General features: G+C 38.9%; 1 protein-coding gene across 1 annotated transcript in view; it reads left to right on the forward strand.

The window, feature by feature from the left end:
• dcc (DCC netrin 1 receptor) overlaps window positions 1-24812 on the forward strand; it is a 195990-nt gene extending 171178 nt beyond the window's left edge. Inside the window, exons 28-29 of the mRNA XM_042396032.1 lie at window positions 594-742; window positions 13549-24812. Of these exons, the coding sequence (XP_042251966.1) occupies window positions 594-742; window positions 13549-13638 (239 nt within the window). The 3' untranslated portion in view covers window positions 13639-24812. The remainder of the gene's footprint in view (window positions 1-593; window positions 743-13548) is intronic.
• The last annotated feature ends 663 nt before the right edge of the window (window positions 24813-25475 follow it).

Below are 25475 nucleotides of genomic sequence, written 5' to 3' on the forward strand. Positions count from 1 at the left end.
CTCTGTCTGTCTCTAAAACCACAGATTATACTTGTGGTTCTGTCTCTAAAATCATTCATTACACTCACTCTTCTGTCTCTGAAATCCTTGATTTCCCTTGACATTCTGTCTCTAAAATCACTAATAATTTTGCTGCTCCTTTTCCAAAATCGTTGATTACGCTCACTGTTCGGTCTCTAGAATCATTGATTATGTTTCTGTTCGATTACACTGTTCTGTCACAAAGATCATCGATTACACTTGCTGTTCTATCTCTGAAATCCTTGATTAAATTTGACATTCTGTCTCTAAAATCAGTGATTATGTTACTGCTTTATCTCTAAACTCCTTCCACTCACCATTCTGTGCCTACAATCACCGATTTCGCTGAAGTTTGTCTCTAAAATCATTGCTTATATTGCTGTTCTATAATGCTCTTAATTACACAGCGTCCTGTCTTGGATGACGGAAGTTATTCTGAGCTAACTTGTCTTTCAAATCTTGACTTGTAACTAGATTACAGTCCAAAATGTCAAATAGGATGTAAAATGATGAGCACAGCTCCCAGCTGTTTATATAATGTTTTGAAACCAGAATTTTTCCTTCCTGCCCAGGTGCGAGCCTCCCTAAGCCCCAGGTGAAGACAGCATCTCTTGGTCAGGCCGGTAAGGCTCGCTCCCCTCTGCTGCCCGTCTCAGTCCCCACGGCGCCGGATTTACCAGAGGAGGGAGGAACAAAACCTGCAGAGGATTCAGCTGCCAACGTAAGCCTAGACCAAAGAAACGTAGCAAATGTTGGTGGTTTAGCTTTAACCTCAGGTACATCACTCAGTAAATACATCTAACTGGCCAAAACTTGGGTTTCACATAATGTATATGTGAGATCACAGAGTTTTCATATAGTTTTCACATGGAAATATAAAAATCACATATGCACATACGCTGTTTAGGGGGTTTGATGTTACAGTGGGAGATACTTTTATACACTGTTTCAGGCATTTAGAAACAGTGAATCAAAATGGTTTTGAGCACATCATCATTTCTTTTTGAGATTGTTTGCATTTTACTGTGCTGTTGTTTGCAGCTGTTGCCATGGGAAACATGAAACAGAAACAGCTGTTAGACTTTTTACATCAGTTGTCTTTGAGCTTGTGTTGTGTAGTGCACCACAGAGACCATTTTATAATACATCTGGAGCTTCCTCAGTGTGGTATAGTTTGTCCTGAACTTCACATGACAAACTATCAGCTTATCCAATGGTTTGATATCATGAGAAGCTTGCAACCTAAAACTGGAGCCATGGCTGTCATTTTAGACACTGCAGTGTTGAGGAGGTATGTGAGCAGTGTATGCAAAGATCCTGACTGGCATGTGGATATAGATACAAAAACTGTATAAAAGGTTTACTCACAGCAATAGAATTTATATCTATATATTTTTTGTATTAATTTCTCTCTTCAGTTTCTGCTGTTTTGCTTCTAGTGATACAGTATATCACATTACATCCAGTGTACCTGGAAGTATTGACTGATTGACTATCAGTACAAGATGACAACAGACACAATACAACATCACTCCTTACAGCAGCCAGAATCACACAGAATGAGTGTTTTGTAGTAGACGCCCACTGCATCACCTGAAGTAAAGAGGACCTCAGCTAACCTCAGAAGAAATGATTACATTTTTATGAAATCTAGTATTAGGAGTATTAAGCCTCAGGGAGAAAACCATGTATTTAATGAACAAGGTGATTGTTTAAAGATCATGCATCTAGAAGGGCAGCTAGATGTGAAATATCTGCAGGAAGTGTTATGTTTCATCAATGTTTAGCTTAACACTCATTAATAAAACTGCAAAGTAGAAACAATTAGAAGCAAATAAATATAGTTCTTGTGTTAAAAACAGAAGCGAGCAGCAGAGCGGTGAGTATGACATGTCTTTTAATGTTGTACTGATTGACTTAATGCTGTGGGCGTTATGTACATTGTACTGAATTTATTAAGACAACAAATAAGCAAGGAGGAAGTGTGCAGTTTGCATCAAAAGGTAATTAAATCTAGAGTTCCAAGTAATCAGCAAGACTACTTACTGAAATATGATCTTATATAATGTAGGATACTAGAAATAAAGGTCTGTCTCTAATATAAATAAGCATGTTAGTGCTCTAAATGACCTTAACTTTGAGATTTCTGTCACTTACTGTATCTGCAGACATAAATATACATTCATACTGATTAATGTATGTATAATATGTATTATACTGAAGTCAGACTCAGGTACTTTACAGCTGTGTAGCAGGTGTCAGATGTAACAGGAGTCATAGTAAAACTCTCTTCAAACATCCAGCGAGGAGGAAAGACGGGGAACAGATTCAGAAAATATACGCCGAGAGAGAGAAATAGAGAGAAAGAAAGACAGAGGGGGGATCAGACAGCCTGAGGAAGAGAGAGTCACACACTCACTTCACCTGTTTCCTTCCTGCCAGTGTGTCGGTGGCCTTTCAGCTGTAGAATAAAACAGAGTTCATTAGTGACTGAGACTGAGGAGCGGTAGGAAGAAGAAAATGAGGAGGGAGGAGGAAGAGAGAAGAGAAGATAAGGAAAGAGGCATAAAAAGACGCTGAAGTGAGGAGGAGGAGGAGGAGGAGGAGGAGGAGGAGAAGAAGAGGAAGAGAAAAGGGAGGAGGAGACAAAGAAGGGAGGCGGGTGGGTGTAGGAGTGAGGGAGGGGATGTACAAGTGGGTGAGGAAGGACAAAAAGGATTTGAAGAGGTTGATGATGAAGACGCTATATGAAGATAAAGGGAAGGGGAGGACAAGACGTGAGGACAGAGACAAGGAGAAGGAGGGAGGAAGGAAGAGGAGCGAAGAGCAAGGAAGGTAGCTGGAAGAAGAAGGAGGAGGAGGAAGAAAAGGAGGAGGGAGAGGGGAAGACAGGGAGGAGCTATGGGAAGATAAATTGGACAGCGGAGAGGAAGAGGAGCAGAGGAAAGAGATGGTGGAGAGAAGGAGAAGAGAGGAGGAGGAGGACAAGTAGAGAGAAAAATGACAAAGGGATGATGTGGAGGGACGCTGGACGTAGGGTCTTGTTAAATATTCATATGTGACTCAATGACAATAGGACAGGAAGAGGCGTTGCCACGGAAACGGGGAGAGGATAGAGGAGGAGAGATGAGGAGACAAAACAAGGAGACGAGAGGTGTGAGGGAGGCAGAGGCAAGGAAAGGGTAGGTGTCGCCGTAGCAACTGGGAGAGAGGGAGGAATGCTTCAGGGGGAAGACGGATGGAGGGGAACAGATAAAAAAGGGAGGAGAAGGGTAGCCATGACAACGGGAGGAGAGGAATGCTTGGGGAAGGACGGAGAAAAGAAGAGAAGAAGACAGGAGAGAAATTAAGGAGAGGAGAGGAAAGAAAGAGGGAAGGAGAGAGAGATACAAGAGAGGAGACAGAGGAGGGAGGGAGGAGGTAAGATGAAGGAAATCAGGAGAGAAGCAATAAAAGTGATAAGGATGAGTGGAGAAAAATGAGATGGAAGGATGTAGAGAGGAGAGAGAGAGAAAGGGGTGTTAAAGGTCAGCAGGTCTTTCTCTTCATCTGCTGCTCTATCTCTGTAATTGATCTAGTCTTTTCCCATCAGCCCTCTGGCCTAACCATCACACACATACACACACACACACACAGTGTGAGTGATTAATGTGAGTACAACATGATTATACTTTTATTATGTTGTTACACCAGTTCAGTATTTCATCGTAGTACGGTTGGAAAGGGTTGATATGGATAACATCTCTGCAAGTCCATTGGTTCCTACTGAGGTAAATCTTCAAAATATAGTGTTTAATTTAAAGAAAAAAGGCTCAGTAATTCCCTAAAAGAGCTGGGCGCTGTAGTTTTTAGCTAATTTTACTCAAAAAGGAGGAAAGTGTGCAAATGTGTTGCTCTACTGAGTGTTTCTGGCAGCAGGACGGTGTGTGTGTGTGTTCATGGTAATGAAGGAACATGTCACCCTGTGCAACAGTGATTCATCGATATGTTTTTAATAGGTTTTTGGACAAGAGTGGAGTTCTGTAGCACAGAGGAATAAGATATGTGAGGCTTTGATACACACAGAATACTTGTTAGTAGATCAATTCATCGTTGTCTTTTTTATGAGCTTTGCTGTCAATAAGAAAAATAGAGAATATCACCAGACTCATTTCTAAAGTCTGGAAAGTTGTGAACCAAACTTCAGGTTGAAAACGTGTGTTTTTAAGCACCGTGTTTTGTCTTCATACATAAGGAGGGAGGACGGAGTGCCCTCTAAACTCCCACCGGCCCGACTGCCCGCCTGATTCAGACACACACTCTCTCTCTTTTTGTGTGTGTTTGTGTCCTGGCCTGCTGGTTCTCATCTGACCAGCGGGTCACTGGTTCACACACATATACGAAATGCATCAGCTGACCTTTAACCGTAAACACAGCCGACGTCCTCAGACTTCTTTCACGCAGTTTCGCTCTGTCTGAGAGACGCAGCCGGTGGTGAAGTTTAGACTTTCAGACAGAGAGGGAGGTCACACAACAAGTAAGTTATGATGAACTCACTGAGGTGGAAAGCATCCTAATGCTTTATTCTCATCTATTTCCTGTGTATTATTATTATTATTATTATTATATAGTTAGGGCTAGGGGCAGTATAATTTTGTAGCTCAGTCTCATTATTCTTTAAAATTGCGACAATGGATCTCTGTCAGGATACTGAATCATCATTTCCTGCTGCTGGTGTTGTAATTTTCAGCTTCAGAATATGAGGTTTTTTAAGTTCAAGGCTCTGAAGATTGAAATCCAGACTAGAGAAAGTACATTTACTCTTTTTTGTATGTAGGTCAAAAAGTCATTTTTTAATTTTATTATGACTTAGCTTTACTCGTACAGCTTCTTTATTACTGTGTGAAGAAAGAAAGAAGATGATTAACATTTATTTATACTTCATTAAATAATAAAGTATTTTTTTCTAGAACAGCAACAGCAATATTTAGACTATAGAAACCTAATATCTCCCTGTCAGCCTTCCCTCCCTTGCATGAACTTATCATGAATCACTGCTTCCAGCCTGATGAATGTCACCTGTTCATGAGGAGGTGAACGTTTGTGAGATTTCATCATTAGCATAATCGAAACCCCTAAAAATGTCCATATATGGCGTTTCATTCACAAAAATGTCACCAAAGAGTAAAAAGATGAATTTGACTCTGTGTAGCTTTAGCTGTGCTTTCAGAAACCAGCGGACGCATTTATCAGTGTCAGTACACATATAAGAGGAGCTGAAACAATTAGAAAAAATATGAATCCAGCTGTCAGAGACGTGTCATCAGAGCAGCGCTGACCTGTGACAGAAATAAAAAGGGAATCATTTGCAATGACATGAAGTGAGACACTAAAAAAAAAAAAAAAAGTGTTTCTAAAGCAAAGCGCTGGGTAATATGAGAGGCGGTCATGTGACAGTCACAGAGATATATTAGAGGGGAGAAGATTACAACCTACAGTAGGTGATGTTACACTGTCAGATGAGACATGCAGGAATATTCTCAGGCTGCTGTTTACAACTACTGAAACGAAGAAGCTGCTGAACTGAAACATGACGATAAAAAATCACAAAATTGAAAAGATATCACAGTAAATTGAAAGCCATGATGATGATATTACAACTAAAGCAAGACTAAGACAGTTAATATCAGTATATAGAGGAAATAAGTATAAAATCTGTTCAATAATGTGGGCAGAAACCTGGAGGCATGTACAGACAGTTTTCCGATGTATCTACGTCAGTGTGAAACAGAGATCACATGTGCTCGGCTGGCTCCGCTGTGTAGGGTTGAATCTCTGATGGATTATAGAGTGTGAATCCAGGTCAGCAGGCCAACAGAGATAACAGGATATCACAGAGAAACACGGAGCATCGATGGGCATGTTATCCCATCAGTGCAGCGTTTACTGACTCGGTGAAACTCTGCTGTTACGGGTCAACAAATGAGATCAAGAAGTCACTGTGTTTCATGGATATTTTTTTTTTTTTTTAGACACTGTTATAATTTTTATAGAAGCCTTTTTGTCCGTGGAAAGTGGAAAAATGTCTGGTAGTGCGCGGCTTCGAGATGAGCTTTTATGGTCTCATTTGGAGTGAAAGTGGAAGGCCGAAAGGTCACAGTCTGTGTGTATTACACTGATAAAGAGCAACCCTACAGGTGCTGTTTGTCCGTTTCTTCCTTGTACGTGAATATCCACAGTAATTTATGTCTGAAGAGAAATTCACGTCACCTATAGATAGCAGGTCAACAGTATATGCCACATGGAAGTGGTATACGTCATCTGAAAGCTGGGAACCTGTAGATTATTTTGAGATGCAGCTCATAAACATTGGGTTTTGGTAAGGGCCATATTGAAGTTTTGAAAGTTTAGAGTATATAAGAGCTTAGAACATTATGATGGAAGGATATGATGGCCATTCCCATGTTCAGATATGTCATAAGTTGTTGCAGCAATTTTAGGGTTGATACCATTTGTTACACAGATTTAGTGCAAAATTTAACCATTTTTGAACACTTGAGAATTAATAAAAATGGTCAAAAATCCTTCCAAATACCACATTAAGGCACCAAGACCATGAGGAACACCACTGAAAAATTCATGCTGTGATTTGGTATCAAAAACTTTTGAGATTTGGAGAATGGCATTTTTCAGCGATTGGATGAGGAGTACTACTGTTCTGGAAATTGCTGAGAAACACCGTTATTGTCAATATACCGAGGAAAGCCATACATCCTCTGAATGCCCTCGGTCTCTAGTTTGTGTTTGTAAAGTTTAATGAGGCTGTGATTATCCTAGAGGTCACAATAGGTCATTTTATACAGTGAGGTCAAGTTTCAAAAAAAATGGTCTCACTGCAATGAAATGGCTATTATGGAGACTAACATCACACATGAATATGATTGGGCTCATTGAATCCACAAGAGTCTCAGCTTTCCAGTCGTGCCAAATTTATGCAATATATGCAATTGTTTAGGGACCCCAGTATGCAGAAATATTCAAATACACCATTTTTAGAATAGGTGAAAACAACACATTTATACTATATGCAAAATACTGCATGGTTTCTGCCCAAAACTGCATGGGATTAGCATAAAGTTTGCATGTCTGTAAAGGGGAGTCTCTATAGAACTATCACTACAGAACCCATCTTCATTCAGATATCGTATCGTTTTTCCCTCGCCAAAATTTAGCCTAACTTTGGAGCGTTATTTAGCGCCCTTCACGAGCTTCATGAGCAATGAATGCCTTAGCTCGTCTAGTTTCATATGATACCAGTATCTTCACTCTAGCTTCAAAACTGATCCTGCTTCCGCCTCTGAAAGACAGTAATGTTGGCTGAGCACGCCAGCGTCGTTGTGGAGTTTAAGAGTTTAAAATGAGAAGCAGTGAGGAAAAGATGCTTTTACTAAGTTAAATCTGAAAACTCACAGTACATTATCTAAACATTCATTTTACCAAATATCACATTGTGAAAGCCACTCATTCTTGGTAAACTCTATTTTTTTGGCAACTACTGTCTTTATTCTGATGCTGCTTATATAGAAACACATTGGATGAAGAGAACATGTGCAGGATATGCTGTATAACATTCAATTATGTTCGATGATAAAACGGGTAAATTACATTGAAATCAGTGTATTTATTTAACTCAGACTTAAAAGTAAGCCCAGTCCTTCTGTTGAGTGTTTTTTTTAGATACATCTGCAAGAATGAACATGTCAGAAGCAGCATCACTGAAGAATAGAGAGCAAGCGAGAGAGAGAGGAGAGTGGATGAGAGATAAGGAGAGAGTGAGAATAACAGAAAAAACACATGTGGATGAAAGAGAGTGAGTGTGCACATATGGACCGGAGGAGTGAAGTGAAACTCAAAGTTACTGGGTCGCGGTCCAGTCGCTATCTGTGAGATAACCTGATTTTCCAGTCACTGTAAAAGATCAAAGTCATGTTTCAACTGCCTTTTGAGGCTCCAAAGAATTCTGTGACACCATTTGGGTCTCTGTGAGTTAAAAAACAGGGACTAGTTTGCAAAAGTGGGTTTCACTTTTTTTTTTTTTTTTGCAGAAACAAGCACAGCTTACAAGCTCTCTGTAGGAACACATATGGTATTTAAATGTAGGTTAGTGAAATATTAACCAAAACACACTGGTGTTTATTATAAGGGTTGTGGTTGACAATTAAGATGCTGGTGTTTAGCAGGTTATGTTTGCTAATTAGCACTAAACACAGCTGAGTTTGATTGGAAAGTTTTTCAAGTATATGGTCATAAACCAAAGTATTGGATGAAGTGAAATTCTGTGCACTTCATGAATGTCTGCACACAATTTCATGGTAATCAATCTAAAAGTTGTTGAGATATTTCAGTCTGAACCAAAGGGGAGTCACTGCCATCTCTACAGCCACGCCGCTAGCTATAAAAGATGATAATTAAACATGTAATAAATGAAAAGCAGATAATAAGAATAAGGCTGCATTCACATCAAGTCTGGCAGTGCATTACCTTCCCCCAAGGTTATGTGGAGGTGTGGGCATGTGTATTCGTGCTTTAGAACATAAGCGCCGTGAAACAATCAAAAAATAATGTTTTATTTCTGATTTACTGCTTTGTTCTCACTATACCACTCCCTCGTTTCATTCACTCTCTAGCACGCTTGACCACCGCTTCTCTCTTTCTCTCTCAGCTCACTAGCGCTCTCTCTCTTTTTCTCTCGTCATTTTTAAGTCAGGAAACTGACAGCAAAGCCTAACTTTTAAGGTCATACTTTCAACGTTACTACACAAAGAGAAATTTTCTCCCCTTGTCTTTGTACTCCCTCATGGCAGGGTTGTATAGCTCTCCTACATGGTGAACAAGGTTCTTCTTCCAGTGGGCGTCTTTGGTCTGATCGCCAGTTCACGTGATTGGCCACCGTGTTTTGGCAAAAGTTGATTCTGGTTCATCTTCTTCCTACATGGCTGCTGCGATATTTTGCTGCACCCCATGTGGTCCCCATTCCTGCAGCCTAAACACACTACCTCCATTCAAATGAATGGGAGAACTGGTTGTCCACATTGCCAGATTTGGTGTGAATGCAGCCTAAAAGAAGCAAAAAGATATAAAAAGGATCACTCACATAGTAGATGGAAAAATACGCATTACATTTCTGAAATTTTATGTATTCTAAACTGCTTCAAATGGATTAACCTGCTTTGACCATGAAGTCCTGTATTCCCCACACTGTCTGTTAGTTGTTACGTGGTAAAGAGGCCACTGCTGGTGGATTTAGGGCGTTTGTTAAATGTTTCCATCCTGCAGTGATTGGGCCCCAATGACGTTTTAAATGGAGGCGATTTAAAAATCTATATATGACTGGAGTTAACTTTTCCTGAGGCAAAAAGCGGTCGAAAGCTGATCTAACATAACTGACTGGTCGAGTTAAAAGCTTTAAAAAGACCGGACTCAGATTTGATTTTCAAATCTGGATCAGCAGGTTCAAGCCTCTCTGGATGGAGACATGTGGCTCATTTCAAAATAAAACAGGTGAAAGAATATTCCAAATTTTTAAAAAATGAAATGTTAAAAACAGAGCTGATTCAAGTGTCAGTCATGGTTTATCTGTTTTTATCAATTTCCTTTTGATAGATCTATCCTTCATTGGCCACACAGATTATTATTATATGATAAATTGTTCACATTTTCTCATTTTCAGAGCACACACACAGCGAAGTGCAGACTCATGTGAGTTTAATACAAGTTCATCAACATAAAGTCTGCAGCTCTTCTATCTGTCCTTTATTAGAATAAAATCTGAGGTTGTTTCTAGTTTCTTTATGGTCAGTCTATCAATCAGTCCTTTGACTTTACAAGAGAAATATTAATGACCATAAGTGCTCGACAAACAATGTTACAATCAGTTTTCATCTTAACCCATCACTGGGTTAACAGGTCAAATCTACATTTTCATCACAAATTTTACTTTTAAAAACGGTCGATCAATCAATTAATTTAGTCTATTAACAGAGAAAAGGGCAACTATTTGAATAATTGATTGTTTTAGTCATGTTTCAACAACAAAAATGCCAAATATTCTCTAGTTGCAGCTTCTAAAGTGTGAGTATTTTCTGCTTTTCTCTGTTTCATGTGATAATAAATGGATTATTTTTAGGTTTTTAGAGTGCTGGTCGAACTAAACATGCTACTTCATGACAACACCTTTGGCTTTTGGAAATCATGATGGACATTTTTTGATATTTGCTGACACCTTACCGATCAGTTTAATAAATCAATCATGAATATAATCAGCAGATTAATTAATGATAAACAATAATTGTTTGTTTTTTTAATTGATCAACGGTTATGGATAACTCAATTCTATGTGAATGTGCAGTTGACCTCAGCACATTCCTTCTTAAACTGAAATTCAAATTGTTCTTAAAACATCCCTCTAATCATTTGAACCCTACAAACACAGCTTAGGCTTCAAGTCCAAATGGCAAATACAGTACCCTGATGAAGGCTCTTCTGAACGTTATGATGACATTATTTACAGTTGTCAGGCTGTTAGATTTGGACTCACAGATGATTGAAACAGGAAAGCAAATCCCACCAGATGTGTAAAGTGCACTGTTGGGTCACTGTAGATGTTATAGTTGCTATTTGTCCTTTTACTTTAAGAATATTTTTACAGTACCTGCACTCAAAAAAGTGCTTTCACTTGAGTTCTGCAGCGATATTTATGCAGGATCAATGCAGTTTAATAAAGGACCAGTACAATGACTGCATACAGTGCTAATGCAGTACAAGTATATGGAGAAGGACTTGTGCATTGACACAAACCTTTCGATTGAAGTGTGAGAAATATATCCGCTGAGCCTTTATCGGTTTTCCACAGCGTGCTGAGGAGAATATTGAATTTTTTTTTTTCCAACAGCAAGGACAAACTCTGCATGAAGGCCATGCTCAATATATAACACACAGTGTGTATGTGAGAGATGTGTACTTGACTGTCTCTCACGCACATGCACAGAGATGGAGGCACTTAAGCCAACCCACTCAGAGGTGACAGTTTTGTATAGCCAGACCGAACACGCCATTACACAGTGATCACAGAGTCTCTGCAGGATTAAAGTGCAGCCGTTCACATTGTGAGTGTGTCCTGTCCTTTGAAACGCCTGCAGACCAGAGACAGCAACAACTCCAACATGTTTGCTGTGGTCCACTCGGAGGCAAACTGTTATTTAATCAGGAGAGACAAGTGAATGAGGCAAAAAGAATTGTTCATTATACAGATGATATTGATGATTAAGTCTTGTCTTAAACTCTAAAGGGAGATTTTCAATTGAGTGACATCAGTCCTGAGCAGCAGCAAGATAAATCCCTCCATGGAGTCCAGACACTAGTGGTGGTGGCTGATGACTTCTGCTGAGACTGATAAGGCTGATGAGGTTGATGAAGTGATGCACTGATGAATCTGCAAAGACTGGGTGGTGATGGGGAGGTGGTGGAGCGCGCGTAATGGCAGCATGAAGGCATGAAGGCATGAAGGGAGAAAACATAAGATGATAGGCTGAAAATGATGGTGTGTCACTGTGCTATTGGTTAGATGTGACCAGCTGATGTGAACAGCCCAATTAACACCCTGGCAATGAAGTTATGAGTGAACATGCATGAGGGATGGAAATGACAGATGGTTTGAGAAATAAAACTACAAACCTGAGTTCGCAAAAGATAGTTATCCTGACTGAACTTTCACTAAAGCTCCATTTAACCTGACATAGTTTTCAAACATGGATGTTATCACTGGTTTTATACTTGATTTAGCTCATTAACTAGAAATCCTGTGAACGTTCCCATTGATCATTTTCTAACTTTTTATTCCTTCCCTCAGGCAGCCATTGGTTTCAGTTCAGTCAACTTGCAGAGACTTGAAACTTGCTGCAGATAGATAATCCATCAAAGTCAACATTAAGTCACCTTTTATTTTATTCAGTTACAAGTACAGATTGAAAAGTCTGCACTGCACTGCCAGGCAACAATACCTGAACTCTGACAGAAATAAAAACAGACATGGCGCTCATTGTGATGGATTAGCAGCAACGTTCTAGTCTATGCGAGATGACTTTCAAACTGCACAGAAAGGAATGAAGGAGGGACTGAATGCTGGAGAAACACATGGTTGAATACATCTAGGTTACATATAACTATAGCTGTACCCAAACCAGAATTATCTTGAGTCACCAATGTGGGCCAATGCTTGAGATACTCGAGGTCCAGGTTAAGTCTCATGTTTTACCTGTAAGACCTTAGATTTAGTGCCTTCGATCATCATCTGGGATATGAAAACATGTGATTTGCACACAGTCAACTAACAGGCATAGTCCAGTAATAAAGCCCTAATGTACTGCAGAGTGTCTCTCCTGCATGTTTGCTGACAGCCATTTAGGAAGCACTAGAGTCTGGTTAAGGAACAGGATGCACATTGCTACTCTGCCTTCCTTTTCATCACCCTTTTCTATTTCCATTACTGTTAGGTTTGCAGTTAAGTGGTTTGAAGACAAGACTAGCTTTGTGAGTTTATAGCTAGCCATTCTGTTTTCCTGTGTTGTCTCTCTGATGGAAGGACTTCAAAAGGCTAATGCTTCAACTGACAAGATGAGGCATCAACAGATTCCTTGAGTGATGATTTAAATCATCAATGTTATGGGGGCAGCTCGACATATAACCAGTGTTTCCACAGCGTCTAAAAAACCTTTAGTTTAAAACCAAATTTAGCTTGTTATTAATCTTGACATCTTTTGACTTTAAACTCACCAAATCAGTGCTTACTATGGAGATAAAGAGACTCATTAGGCTGACCTTTCAGTATTTTAGTAGCTTCTGTGGGTGGTAGAAATCTTTAAGTTTCGTTTCACTCCTATGTTTTTGTTCTGACCTCCTTCTAACAGATAGCAGCCTCACTCTTTCCTGAGTGAGGCTCTGCTTTGTCATGCTGTCAGAGCTGGAATTAAGTCTGTTGAGTTGTGTTAAGCTAAAAGCTTTCCACTGGCAAACAACTACAGAGTTTTCTTTGTGAGGAAGCTACAGGAAAATGCCAGCTTTGTCATAGAGGTTATCTACCGACTGCAAACTCCTTGATCTATAAAAACTGGTCTATATGTAGACATGTGGACTTTGGATTTTTCACCAGTTTCAGGAGGAATGGTAAAATAAAATGCAGTCACTGTGAACTGCAAGTGTCAGGTGGTTATTTCAGTTTGAGCCTCAAACCATCACACTGTCATGGGCTCAGATCATAGTTGCTTACACAGCATGACACAGAATGAGGAATGTAATTCAACAATATAGCAAATGATATTAACATTTTTTTAAGATTTTTTGGCAGTGGTCAGTAAACACAAACCCCAGACTTTAAAAACATCCCTTCAGTTACCACACAGATATTCAGGCAGGTTTTTTAAAGGCTACGGTAATGTCATATAACCTTCTGTAAGGTAAAGTAACGTTTTTGGGGGGTTTTTTGTCTTTCAGGTTTATGAGCAGGACGACCTTTCAGAGCAGATGGCCAGTCTAGAGGGGCTGATGAAGCAGCTCAATGCCATTACCGGCTCTGCCTTCTAACCTCTGACCCCGGCCCCAGCCCAGCCCTCAGCCACGGTCCAGTCTGGAACCCTTCTTCAAGCCGTGATGTCACCTGCTGTCCATTCGCTAACGGAGGCAACAGGTCAATCTGGGTTTGAAGATGCCTATGGGGAATCAGACTTCCGTCTGTGCTGGGTTGAGTTTTTTTGGTTTCTACTGGTCTCGGCTAGTTTGGGACCGGGACTGGATAGAAACTGAGCATAAACGCTACAGCAGCACAGCATCAACTCCAAGAACAGGACGATGGTGGAGGGGCTCTTTAGGGGTTCAACTTGAAACCCCTCGAGGCCCTTCAACCTCAAAAACAAAACTAGAAAAACCCAATGCCCAGCGCCTCGACTTAATGAAACAGGAGGAAGGGATTATAACAAAAAAAGAAGACATAATTCTACAATCCCTCCTGTTTCTCTTCTTTGTGGTATTTATTAGCATCCTCCTCCGCTGAGTTCTCCACAACTCAGTTACTGTGACCGTACCTCACTTATTTTTCATTATTGCCGTTGGGGTATTCCTTTTGTCTTCTGTTTTTTGTTTGGGTATTTCAAATTTGTGCAGTTACAGGATGTGTATATGGTTTGAAAATGCTACGGGAACCTACAGTAAGAACACATCCTCAGCCACCAAAGTTTCACCAAAACTTTTTTTTTCTCACCTGGATCCAAGGTTGCCTGTTGTGGTGATGCGAGGTGATTCACGGTTGCCTCGCCGCCATTTGTTTCTTTTTCCTCGGTATCGCTTTCTTTTTTTTCCTCTCTTGAGCAAAATAGTATGATTTCACCAAACGAACCATCACCTTTAACCCATGCAGCCCTTCCACCTCTGGATCCTGCGGTTTAAAAAAATAATAAAGGGATTAAAAATGGGATTTTGGCCAGTGAGAGAACCTGCTAGACCAGTCGAAATCGTCTGGATCTGGATCCAACCGACTCTTCTCTTACAAGACTGTATAGAAACCTCTATAGACTCCCACAGTCTGTTGCTGCTCTTGACCAAGCCTTTACTCTCCCTTACCCAGACGAACTTCAGTCTTCACCTTCAAGGACACGTGTCGTTGCCAAATTCTCATCTTGGAATAGTAACTTTCTTGGTTTTTGTTCTTTGTTCAAGTCTGTCTCCGTCTCAAACGTGGACTGGAAGTCAGTGAAAAAAGTAAAATGATCTGGATGGAACAAATTGTACTGGAAGCCTGGAGTGGGATTGGTTCCAGACAAACAAAGTTGGCTCTGAATGGTATGTGGTGATTGGTCATTTTGAGAAACGTGTTCAGATTTACTCTTAACACCTTGTTCACAATTCGTCACGTTGCACTGTTTGTAGGTAAGTCAGTGCAGCATCGCCCCCTGCTGGTTGGAGTATTAAAGAAGGTTAAAGGTTTGAAATGGAGAAAGATTAAGTGAAGACTATGCTGTTGGCTTTTTGGACATCTGTTCATGTTTACATTTTGAATGCACATCCAAGATATTCACTGAAGCAAAGTTATGGAAAAAGATAACATGAGCACCACCAAAACCTTTTCTTGATATCTTGTGAAAGAGATAATTGAGTTGTGATCACAAGACAGCAGTTTGTCATCTCAATAGATAATTAAACCGTTATCTTTGGATCAAGGTCTTAATTATAAGATCGTCTTGTTTTCTTAAGAAAACAAATTAAGTTTGTCATCTTGAGATAACAAGATCATTAAGTCGGGATCTTGAAAAAAATGATACACATGTACATAATTAGCAAGTATGGCTGGTTTCTGCCTTCATCAAATAAAACAGCCTCAAGAGGGTGCTGTGAGGGTCCTGTCATAGTGGAAATTTGGCAATAGTCAATTGTGAGGGAGGTGTTACAGCAACAAAATCATGGATATTATTGGTATTATTATTATTATTATTATTATTATTATTATTATTATTATTATTATTATCATTATTATTATTGAGATTAGAGATGGTAGTGGGGCAGCTGATGATGATAATAGTGAGTGTGATCTCTACCACTGTTTATTTTTACACTTTGTGCAGTTTCAGTATATGTTTGACTGAAGGTGAGTGTGTTGTATTTGGGCCTACGTTTTAATGAATTTCATGTTTACTTTTCATGAGATAAACCCACATGTACCTCTGTCGACCTTGATCGTCCACATGGGAAAACTGTAAAACCGCCAGCTTCACTTTGAGTTTACTTCAGGGGGTTCTGTTTTTTATACAAAATTAAGGAGAAAAAAAAACGAAAAAACACAAATATAAACACAAATAATGCATATTCCACAAAGTATATTTTTACATTTGCTGTCCTGTCAGAACTGTGTTTTTTCAAATCAGGTTTTTTTAAACACATTTCCACAGAGAGCTACTTTACAAGGTCATGAACCGCCATCAAAACCGATAACTTGCAGCCTTTGAAAGCATCAAACACAGTTAAATGTTATTCAAAATTCAATCATTAAGTGGTATGAGGAGAATCTTTAATGCCATTTTTTTAGTTTTAATATAAGCTGAATCCAACCTGCAGCATTATGGCGTCAGGGTGACCTTTTTACATGAGGTCAGTCAGGAAGACATAGCAGAGAGCATCCACCTGTCAGTTCTTGTCAGTTTTGACAGGAGGAAACAGTGTGAGATTAAATGGGTTGTTATGGGAGGTTTGGATTTTGTTGCTGCAGTGAAGTAGAGTGAGCAAGGTGTACACTGTTAAAAAAAAAAAAAAAAGAAAGAAATCCTAACAAGTTGGTCTGTTTTTGAGTCTTATGGTTGTGTTTTCAGTTTATTGATCCACCAGTCGTCCTTTTTTATATAATAGTGCAGCAATCTGCCAAATTCTGCCATTTTTCAAAATATCAAACCTCATTTCCACAGATTTCCTGACTCGAGAGAGACATAATTGGGCATAAGTGGAATTACCCCCCCCCCCTTTCAGGAAAACTCAATTAGGAGGCCAAGTATGTGACTGAACGACTTGTGAAGACGGATCTTTTTTGTAGTGTGCAGAAAAGCAGGAAGAAAAAAACTCCTCTTTCAACATAAAATGACAAATGATTCATTAATCAGCTGAGGTGAGAAAAAAAAAACCCAAAAAAAACGGGCCATCAGTATGCTCCATATTTAACTGTGTCACCCGAGTCACCATATTGTAATTTACAGACCTTTATCTTTCTGTGATGAAAGTAAAAAAAAGCCTGAGGGAGACAGAGAGAGTGGAGGCAGAGCAGGTGAATTGATATTCAGAGGTGGTTTGTATGTGCGAGCAGGGCACGGAGGAATGAGGCTGGGAATTCATTATAACGCCGTTTCGAATATTATGATTCAAGCTCACGCTCGCTGGGCCGTTACAGCGGCGCGGAAAATTCCCGGGGACGGAGGGGATGGAAAGGTAACGTCTCTGCAGTACGAGCATGGGGATGAAAGGTGAGGGAACGCAGGCAGGCGGCCGGTGTGGGGATCAAACTCATCAGGGTGTTCTGGGAGATACATCCAGTCTAAGCCCAGTGCTTTCATTCTGCTCCGAGTCGCTCTTCTCTTCCTCCTTCAGAAGGCAGAATGATGGAACGATCTAACACTGCTGGGCGAGATGGGAATTTGATTTAAAGAAAGAAAATCAGATTTTAACAGTGAATGCTAAATTAAATGGGGCTGTTGACACAAGAGATTTCTTCTTTTTAGTGTCAAAAGAGGAAAGAAAGATGAAAGCAGACATAATGATTAGAGTTAAAGGTTCATGGTGGTTTTGCACGTTTCAGACTATTAAATTTAAATGATATTAAATATCTTTTTAAAAGTACAGCTTATCGTTTTCCAAATCATCCATGAGTTCTCAGCAGCCATTGGTGTCAATTCATTACTATGAAAATCAACTTGCAGAGACTTGAAACTTATATTCACAGTTGGAGGTCACAGATGTATGTTATCACTGTTTTTACATTCAAATAAATCTGGTGCTTTGTAGGTGGAGACGTCATCTTCCTGTGCCAGAGCCAGAAAAATAACAACAAAAATATCCACCAAAAATCTTTAGGTTTAGGTTTATTGACAAAACTAATGTATTATAAAACGCAATGCAATATATCATACTTTGTCAGGGATAGAGTGATAAAGTCCATCAACCAGTAAACATGATGGAGTTCATTGTCTGACATCAAGAAATATTACAATATAAGCACTAAACATAGATAACTGAATCCTAAAAACAAAAACTAGATAAAGATAAAATAAATTTGGAGTGTTTCCGTGTAATAGCAGCATGACTCATCAATTTTTCTGCTACTAGAAGTTTCAGCTTTTTAGTAAAAGCCCAATAGCAAGAACTAACAGCACAGCCAGAATAAAACTGGACCAGACAGGAGGATAATATCTTGAACTGTGTATGTAAAGTAAGTCTGCCTTCCTGGCTGGATATGTAATTACTTTGCTAAGTACTTGTCAACAGTGGCTGAGATCTATGCAGCTGTACAGGTTGTTGTAAGTCGAGTTATAGAAGTGGCAACTCTAGGAAATCTTAAGTAGCAGAGCTGGGAGTAAGTCACACATGTGCAAGTCACGAGTCTAAACCTTCAAGTCTCAAGCAAGTCACAAGTTACTGTGGTGAGAATCAAGCAAGTCAAGTCATACGAAACTTGTAAATCTTACCGATATATAACATTTTGTGGCAATCAATAACAAGCCTCCTAAATGAACAACAATGCAGAGTGGGGCTCTGAAATTATAATATAGCTGTGTTAGCTAGTAATGTGCCCGCATAGTTTAACTGGTTATATGGCCCTGAATCAGTCCCCCGACTGTCTTTTACATTAACAATGTCTTCTCAATAGTATGCATAATCAATTCAAAGCCAAGTCTAACATAGCTTAAATTTACCATTAGCTTTCTATCTAATGTTTGACCAACCAATAAGTTTCTTTGTGGGTTTTGTTGTGACGGATGAAGTTGGATGTTGTGGTGGTCATTAGGTAGACATAACAAACCTTAGGTGAACTGCTCCTAGCAACAATCATGGAGATGTATATCCAATCATCGGATCTGTCAGTCAAACTGATTGGTTTGGCCAAACAGAAGAGAAAATGGATAACATGAACACAATGTCAGACTGAGTAATGAGATGAAAACTAGATTCAGTCTCATTTTCAAACTATTCTTAATTGCTTCAGATATAATCTGAACATTTACTTTATTTTAGTTGACGTTACATGGTCATGTTGTGCAGCAGGGACTGTTTTAAAAACTCTCCTTGTTGGTGCATTCAAAGATATTCTGACATTGGAGATTTGAGAGTCACAGTTTGCTTCCAGCAACGGGACGTTTCAACAGTCAAACCTCACAAGCATCAGCAAAGAGTGTTTTAAAAAGTGACCCTGCTCTTAACCACATGACAGCGTGATAGTTAACTAAATGTTATCTGTGATGGTTTATGTGACTGCAGCAGTTTTTCAAATAAAGTTCTTCACAGTCACAACAGTTCCTCCTAACCAAACTTTAGAAATATATTCAGTATTTTGGACTCATGGAGACCTGTAGTTTCTCCAGATTGATTTTCATAGAAATCAACAAACCAGAGGTTGTTTTAATCTAAAAGCTGAGGGAGGATTTTGAAAATGATGAGTTTGGCTGCCAAGTTCAAAAACGTTCTGTGAAATAAAACATTAAATAACACCACTTTGGTCCTTTAAGTTCAATATGGGACATTTCACTACCGTCACATTGAGGAGCAAGTTCTTAGCAAACAGTGCGGTCACATCCAATTGGCTGATTAATCTAACTAATATTAATGGATGATATTTCCCTGCAGCTCTCAAATGATACTGATCTGAAATGAAATGAATTTAATTGACTGTTGATTATTGACTTTAATAATTCTGTCATTCATCAGACTGGTCTTTCTGGTCTTTCCATTCTTGAGGTGCCGTAAACACCAGCTCACAATGTTTTAAACATTTTATTTATCACCATTCATTTGCCCCTAAGAGTTTATGTGCCTTTAACTTTTCACAGCAGGTTTTTTTTTCTCTGTATTTAGTCACTTCATTTGAAGTCTTTGTAAAATGTTAAAATGTGCTCTGTGCTGTGTTTAATTGTTCTTCCGCACTGAGTCAACACAGAGAACAGATGAGACGGTCTGCACCACCGAGGGTTTCTCCCGAAAGCGCTGCATCCCTTTTAAACAGACTAAAAAGAAAAGCGGTTCTTTTTTACTTCAGTGGCACAGATGCAGTGTTCCAGCAGCTGTCTAGAAACAGAGAGACACATCAGACGTGCTAAATCTAGTGATGACAAGGATCATGCTGTACCTGAAATATCACAGATTGGATCCACAAAGCAGCCAATACGTCCATCAAAATGCAAGATACCAAACTCCTGTTTCCTCAGCGACTCATTTTGTAAAAAATATCCTTCCTTGCAAGTCATTCAGTCTCATATTCAGCCTAAAAGATATTTTTCTTCAGACAAAAAATAACTTGTTGGTTGAGTAAGATTTATTTATTTTAATTTGTGTGTAAATAACTTGAAGTAAGAATGATCAGAGCACCACAGTTTAAGAAGATTAAAGTTAAAGTTAATTGTTAATTATTTCACGTATTAGAGAAAATAAGATTTTCTTTCTCAATATTCAAGTGTCGGGATTCAAAAAGATTTTTTTGCAGCGTGCTGGGAAAATGATCTTGGCTAATTATCCAAAATAATAACATTAAATTGATCTATTTATAAATAGGAACCGAAGCATTTGCTGCTTCTTCAGTAAATAACAAAAGGAACAATAGAGAGAGAGAGAGAGCAGGAAGATATATCTGTGCCACTGATAAGATTTCACAGAGAATCATCATTTTTATGAAGATATTTCTTTGCCAGACAGTTGCAGGAAAGTAACATCTACGTCATTGATGTTCACAGTTAAAGCACTGACCATGAGTCAAACTGTCTGTGGTGACAACACCAGCTGCCATAGACCAGCCCACAGCAGACGGACATTTCAGTAGCCGCTTTCCTCCAGTACTGCAGGCTCTTTAACCCTTTGGAAGACCATTTTGTTTTGTTTTTTTTGGTCATATTTTAGTCCATTCATGAGTGGTACTAATGATGTGGTTACTGCAAATTATTTTCCAAGACAACTCAAAGGTTTTTGTTCAAAGTGTTCCTTTTATGCAGCCACTTGTTTCCAGTATGAAAATCAACTTTTAGAGCGTTTTCAAACCTACAAATGGTGTGCTCTGGTCTGAGTCAGTGGATGAAACAGCAAACTAGTTGTGTTTTCCTCTTGGTTTGGTTTCTTTTCTCAAAGAAAAAATTCAAGCCAACCAAAATGCATCTTTTAAATCCACGAGAACGTTCATTAACAGAAACACAAGAAGAAGGTCCCTTCTGCCCAAATATCAAGCAGGCAACTATGTTGCTAGTCCAGGTTAGCTAGCTGCTAGCAACTATTGATTTCACTCATCCATATCCCAGTATGCAAAGCAGGCTTGGCTACAGGTATGTCTTGTAGTTGAGTCGGATCGAGATCAGACACGTTCCCACTGCAAATTAACTGCTCCAGAATTCGTTTGTGACCGGACTGAGATTTCTTCCTCTAAAGGGTCTCGCGGAGGTTGTTTTGCTCCACAACTGAGTACGAAGACTGTGTTCAGATCTGCCCAAAAATATCATACCAAGGGGCAAAGCCAACCAGAGTTATAATCAACCAGACTAAACAATGCAGGTTTGAAAATGTCCTTAAAGACCTTATGTGACACCCTTATATGGTTGCAGCTGAAGAGATTAGCAATTATTCAAAAAAAGGAAATTAATTGGCAACAATTTTATTTTGGTGATCTGTTAATCATTTAAGTAATTTTTCAAGCAAGAATGCCAAACATGACCTTGTTCCAGCATCTCAATTATGAGGATTTCTTACAGATATCTGATAGTAAACTGTATGTCTTTGCGTTTTAGCCTGTTGGTCTGAAGAACCAAGCAGTGTGAAGACATTACACTGGACTTTAGGAAATTGTGATGGACTTTATGCACTTTTCTGATATTTTATAGACCGAACAATTAGCGATACAATAAATGACTGATTAGATGATAATGGAAAATAATTTAGTTGCACCTTTGCTCAATTTTGTTACTCTTGTGTAGTATAAAAACCAATCAGCTCTTACTACTATTACCGCGCAACAGATACATGACTTTGATAAGAATAAATGCAGAGTTGATCAGTGATGTATGAGCTCACTCCAAGTCTCTCCAGCCTGATTTTCACAGAAATAAATTGAAAGCGATGGCTCTCTGAAGGAAAGGGAATCAATCTAAAAACTGATGGAATGATTTGGAAAATGGAAAGTACAGTGTGTGCGTTGTAGTTAATGGGCTGAAACATTCGAAATAAATAAAAGTATAGTTCTTTAACTAATGCCAGAACAGACATAGATCCACCATTCTCCCAAAATGAAGTAATCCCACCAAAGCGTAACATTAAAAAAACATTCAACTTCATCACTCACTGCGAGTAAAATATTAAACATCCAGTCGGCGATGAGGTCGTCAGCTATGAACTAAAAGTTTAGTTGTCTATAAAGGGAAGTATGAGGGGACTTGTGTTTCATTTTGATCAGCTCAGATGTGTATTTTTTTTTTTTCTTTTGGTTAAACTTAACATAATGAATCTTGAACCAAACTTCTGGTCTCCATCTGGATATGAAGGTTTGTCTTCAACAGTCAGACCCCGGCCTTTAACAGACACATATTAGGAGTCCTTCTTGTTTTTTTTTCTTGTTGGCTCTACATGTGTATTTTACTGTGGAGAAGCGTTGCTGCAGCAGAACTACATTACAGAACGCTGCTTTTTTACAGTGTACAGTTCCACTAGAGTAGTAGTAACTTTTTATAATCAAATTTAATATATTATTATTATTATTATTATTATTATCACTTTATTTTGAGTGCTCTTTAAAACTATTATTTATAACCGTGTGATATTTCTGAAAATGTAAATTTAGTTTAGCAAAGAACAAACTGAAAAAAAGGACTGAAGCGCCGTTCAGACTTTTTGTTTTCTCTTTTCTTTTCGTTTGTTGCCTTAAATTGTTCTGGTATTTTTTAAAATACTATTGTAGAAGGATTATTTACATTTCTTAATCGTTCACCACCAAAATGGTTCATTCTGACTACACACAGTCACCACTTTCTGTTTATTTTAGTCAAAAATCTGTAGATTGAGGCTACGATCACATCTATGCAGTTATCCTTTATAACAATAACCTGTATATACATGAGAGACATATCCCGAGGGGTTTGTAACTTAGTTCTTAAATAGATGTTTTGTAGCCAAGAGTTTAGGTTTGATGCCTCATCTGCCATCTGGAGCCAGGAAAAAGGGTAACTTAACACATGGCTCAAAAGCTTTTACATGTGACCACAGTGATGTCAGAGGGTCCTGAAGTACACCTGTGCATCACTGGGTGTGAGAAGGTACCCTTTAATCTGGGTTAAAGAAGGCGAGGCATGGATCTTAAATCTTGCCCCAGATAGATCATCTATCTGACTCTTTTAGGGACTGTTCTGGTACGTTCGGAGATGCTCTGACATCAGAGATTTTACAATCAGGCCAGAGAGAATTTATATTTACCTTAGTTCAATGTCCATGTTTAGTTATTTGTCTTCTGGGTTTGATTTTCTAATGAATGCTATTTGGACCCTCTAAAAAAAACCCAAAAAAAACAGGATCCCGACCAATACTAAATGTTTGAGGCTGAAACTGATATATATTAGAGAGTTTAAACAATCTGACAAGGATATATCAACCATTTTTAAATACATTTTTTGATAAGGATTACTTAAATTTGGTTATTTAAAAATTGTGACCAAGGTATGTGCTGAGTCGGACATTGAAAAATAAACTTGTCAGTACTCTGGACAAACTAATGGAGACACTGTTTCCAAATGATACATACATTTTTGGCATTTCTGCGCTTGCATTTCCTGTTACCTATTGGCTGGCATACAGATAAATACTGATATATTGGTGGTAATGTAATATCAGCACAGCCAATTCATCAGTCAGGCTCTAAAAGCCCCTACTATTATTCTCTATAAAGAGAAGATGATTGTGAGTTCTCAGCCGTTTGAGCATCCTTGAATGCATCACCATGTTTAAAAACAGTCCTCTCAACTGCATTAGGACACAATAGCATATCTTTGACCACAAAAGTCAAATGGCTGCCTGGAAGGTAGGAAATCAATGTCAGTGTTATTAGTAAAATGCTCCACGGTAAAGTACAGGTGAGATAAATGTGATTTGTAGTTAATGGTCTAAAACATTCAGAAACGCACCAGGATGCTCCAACACTTCGTCCTCTGTCAGTGGAGACTCTAGTCCTTGTGAACTCGTCCTGTGGTGACTGTGTGAAACTCAGAAACACCAACCAGACCTGATAAGGTGGAAACTGGGGAGGCTCAGCTCCCGCATTTCAAAGGGAAACTCGACTTCATTAACTTCTTTCTTTGGGCGCTTCACTCCTGTGTGGGAACCACTGAGGATCAAAAAAGGGACAAATTACATGGTCAAAAAAAAAGAAAAAAAGAAGGGGAAAAAAAAGACAAAGTGAAGTTGGTCAGGGATGTGCTGACTTTGAAAGTGGCCTGATGCTGGTGTGAAATCGACTCTGTCAGTTCCAGCAGAGACACTTTCGGGCCGATAGCTAACAAAAAGAAAATAATTGTGTAGGAAAAAAAATTTCTTAAAATGATTTGGACCTCATCTCATTGGGGTGAAAGGGGCCAAATTAAAATGGCCCTTATCTCCTCTCACACAGACAATTACTTCATTTCCAGAACATCATTGTTCGACAGAGGAGCCTGCAGACGGGATGGCTCTGAGTAAATACAGTTTGACTTCATCCTTTAAAAAAAAAAAAAAAAAAAAGCCTAATCCTCGAGTCATTATAACCAAATTAGCTTAGTGACTGCAATATTTAAGAGTGTACATTTTGTTCATTTGAGTGAGGGGGAGGAAAGATGATGACGACGGTGAAGATGATGTATCTCAGATTAAGTAAAGCGAAGTTTCTATCCACAATGTTGTATACAATTGCTGGTTTTGTAATGCACTGTAGAACAGTCCCATGGTCCTTTTTTATAGAAATGTTATTTCAATGGTGCATTCTTTTTGTTTGATAAATAAAGTTTTGATACAAAAGCAAACACGCCGTTTGATTAGTGTTTATGCAACTGATTTTTTTTATCTGATTAACATGCCGGGTGTCATTAATGTGTGTGTGAGAGTGTGTTTGTGTGTGTGAAATGGTGAGGTATGAAGTGCTGCCAGCGCCCCCTACAGGCAGCAGTGTTCATTATAGCCACAATAAAAAAAATTGTTGGCCAGAAGAAACAACATACTGATGATTTATTTACTCTTAGAGCCTTACCAGTAGTGATAGTGGAACATGGAGTTCAGGTCATGGGGTCACTAAAATAAAAAGGGCTCATCCTCTGGGGAGCAGGATTCCAGTGAGTTACTGTGGATGACAGATAAAAACAGAGGAAGTGTTAAGTTTGCATTAACAGTCAGTCTCTAATATATAAAAGGCATGGCTGTTATGTGTATTTACAGTAAGTACTTTGCATTATATAATGTAGGTCTCATCTCTAAAATCAATGTAAATGTAGTCGAAGGGTAACACTTTATTTTAAACTCTCAAGTCCTCAATTCACAAAGCTTCTGAGAGCAGTAAGTAGTTAACAGGTGACTATGAGCCACTTGGGTTTTGAAGAGCGTTCTTAGTGCTGAGATATTCCAAGTTAAACGCGAACATTTTGTGTGAAGCTGTGACACAAAAGTCTACCAATGTTGAGATGCTCCTGTTG

Source organism: Thunnus maccoyii, chromosome 19, assembly GCF_910596095.1.
Source record: "Thunnus maccoyii chromosome 19, fThuMac1.1, whole genome shotgun sequence".
NCBI classification, from domain to species: domain Eukaryota; kingdom Metazoa; phylum Chordata; class Actinopteri; order Scombriformes; family Scombridae; genus Thunnus; species Thunnus maccoyii.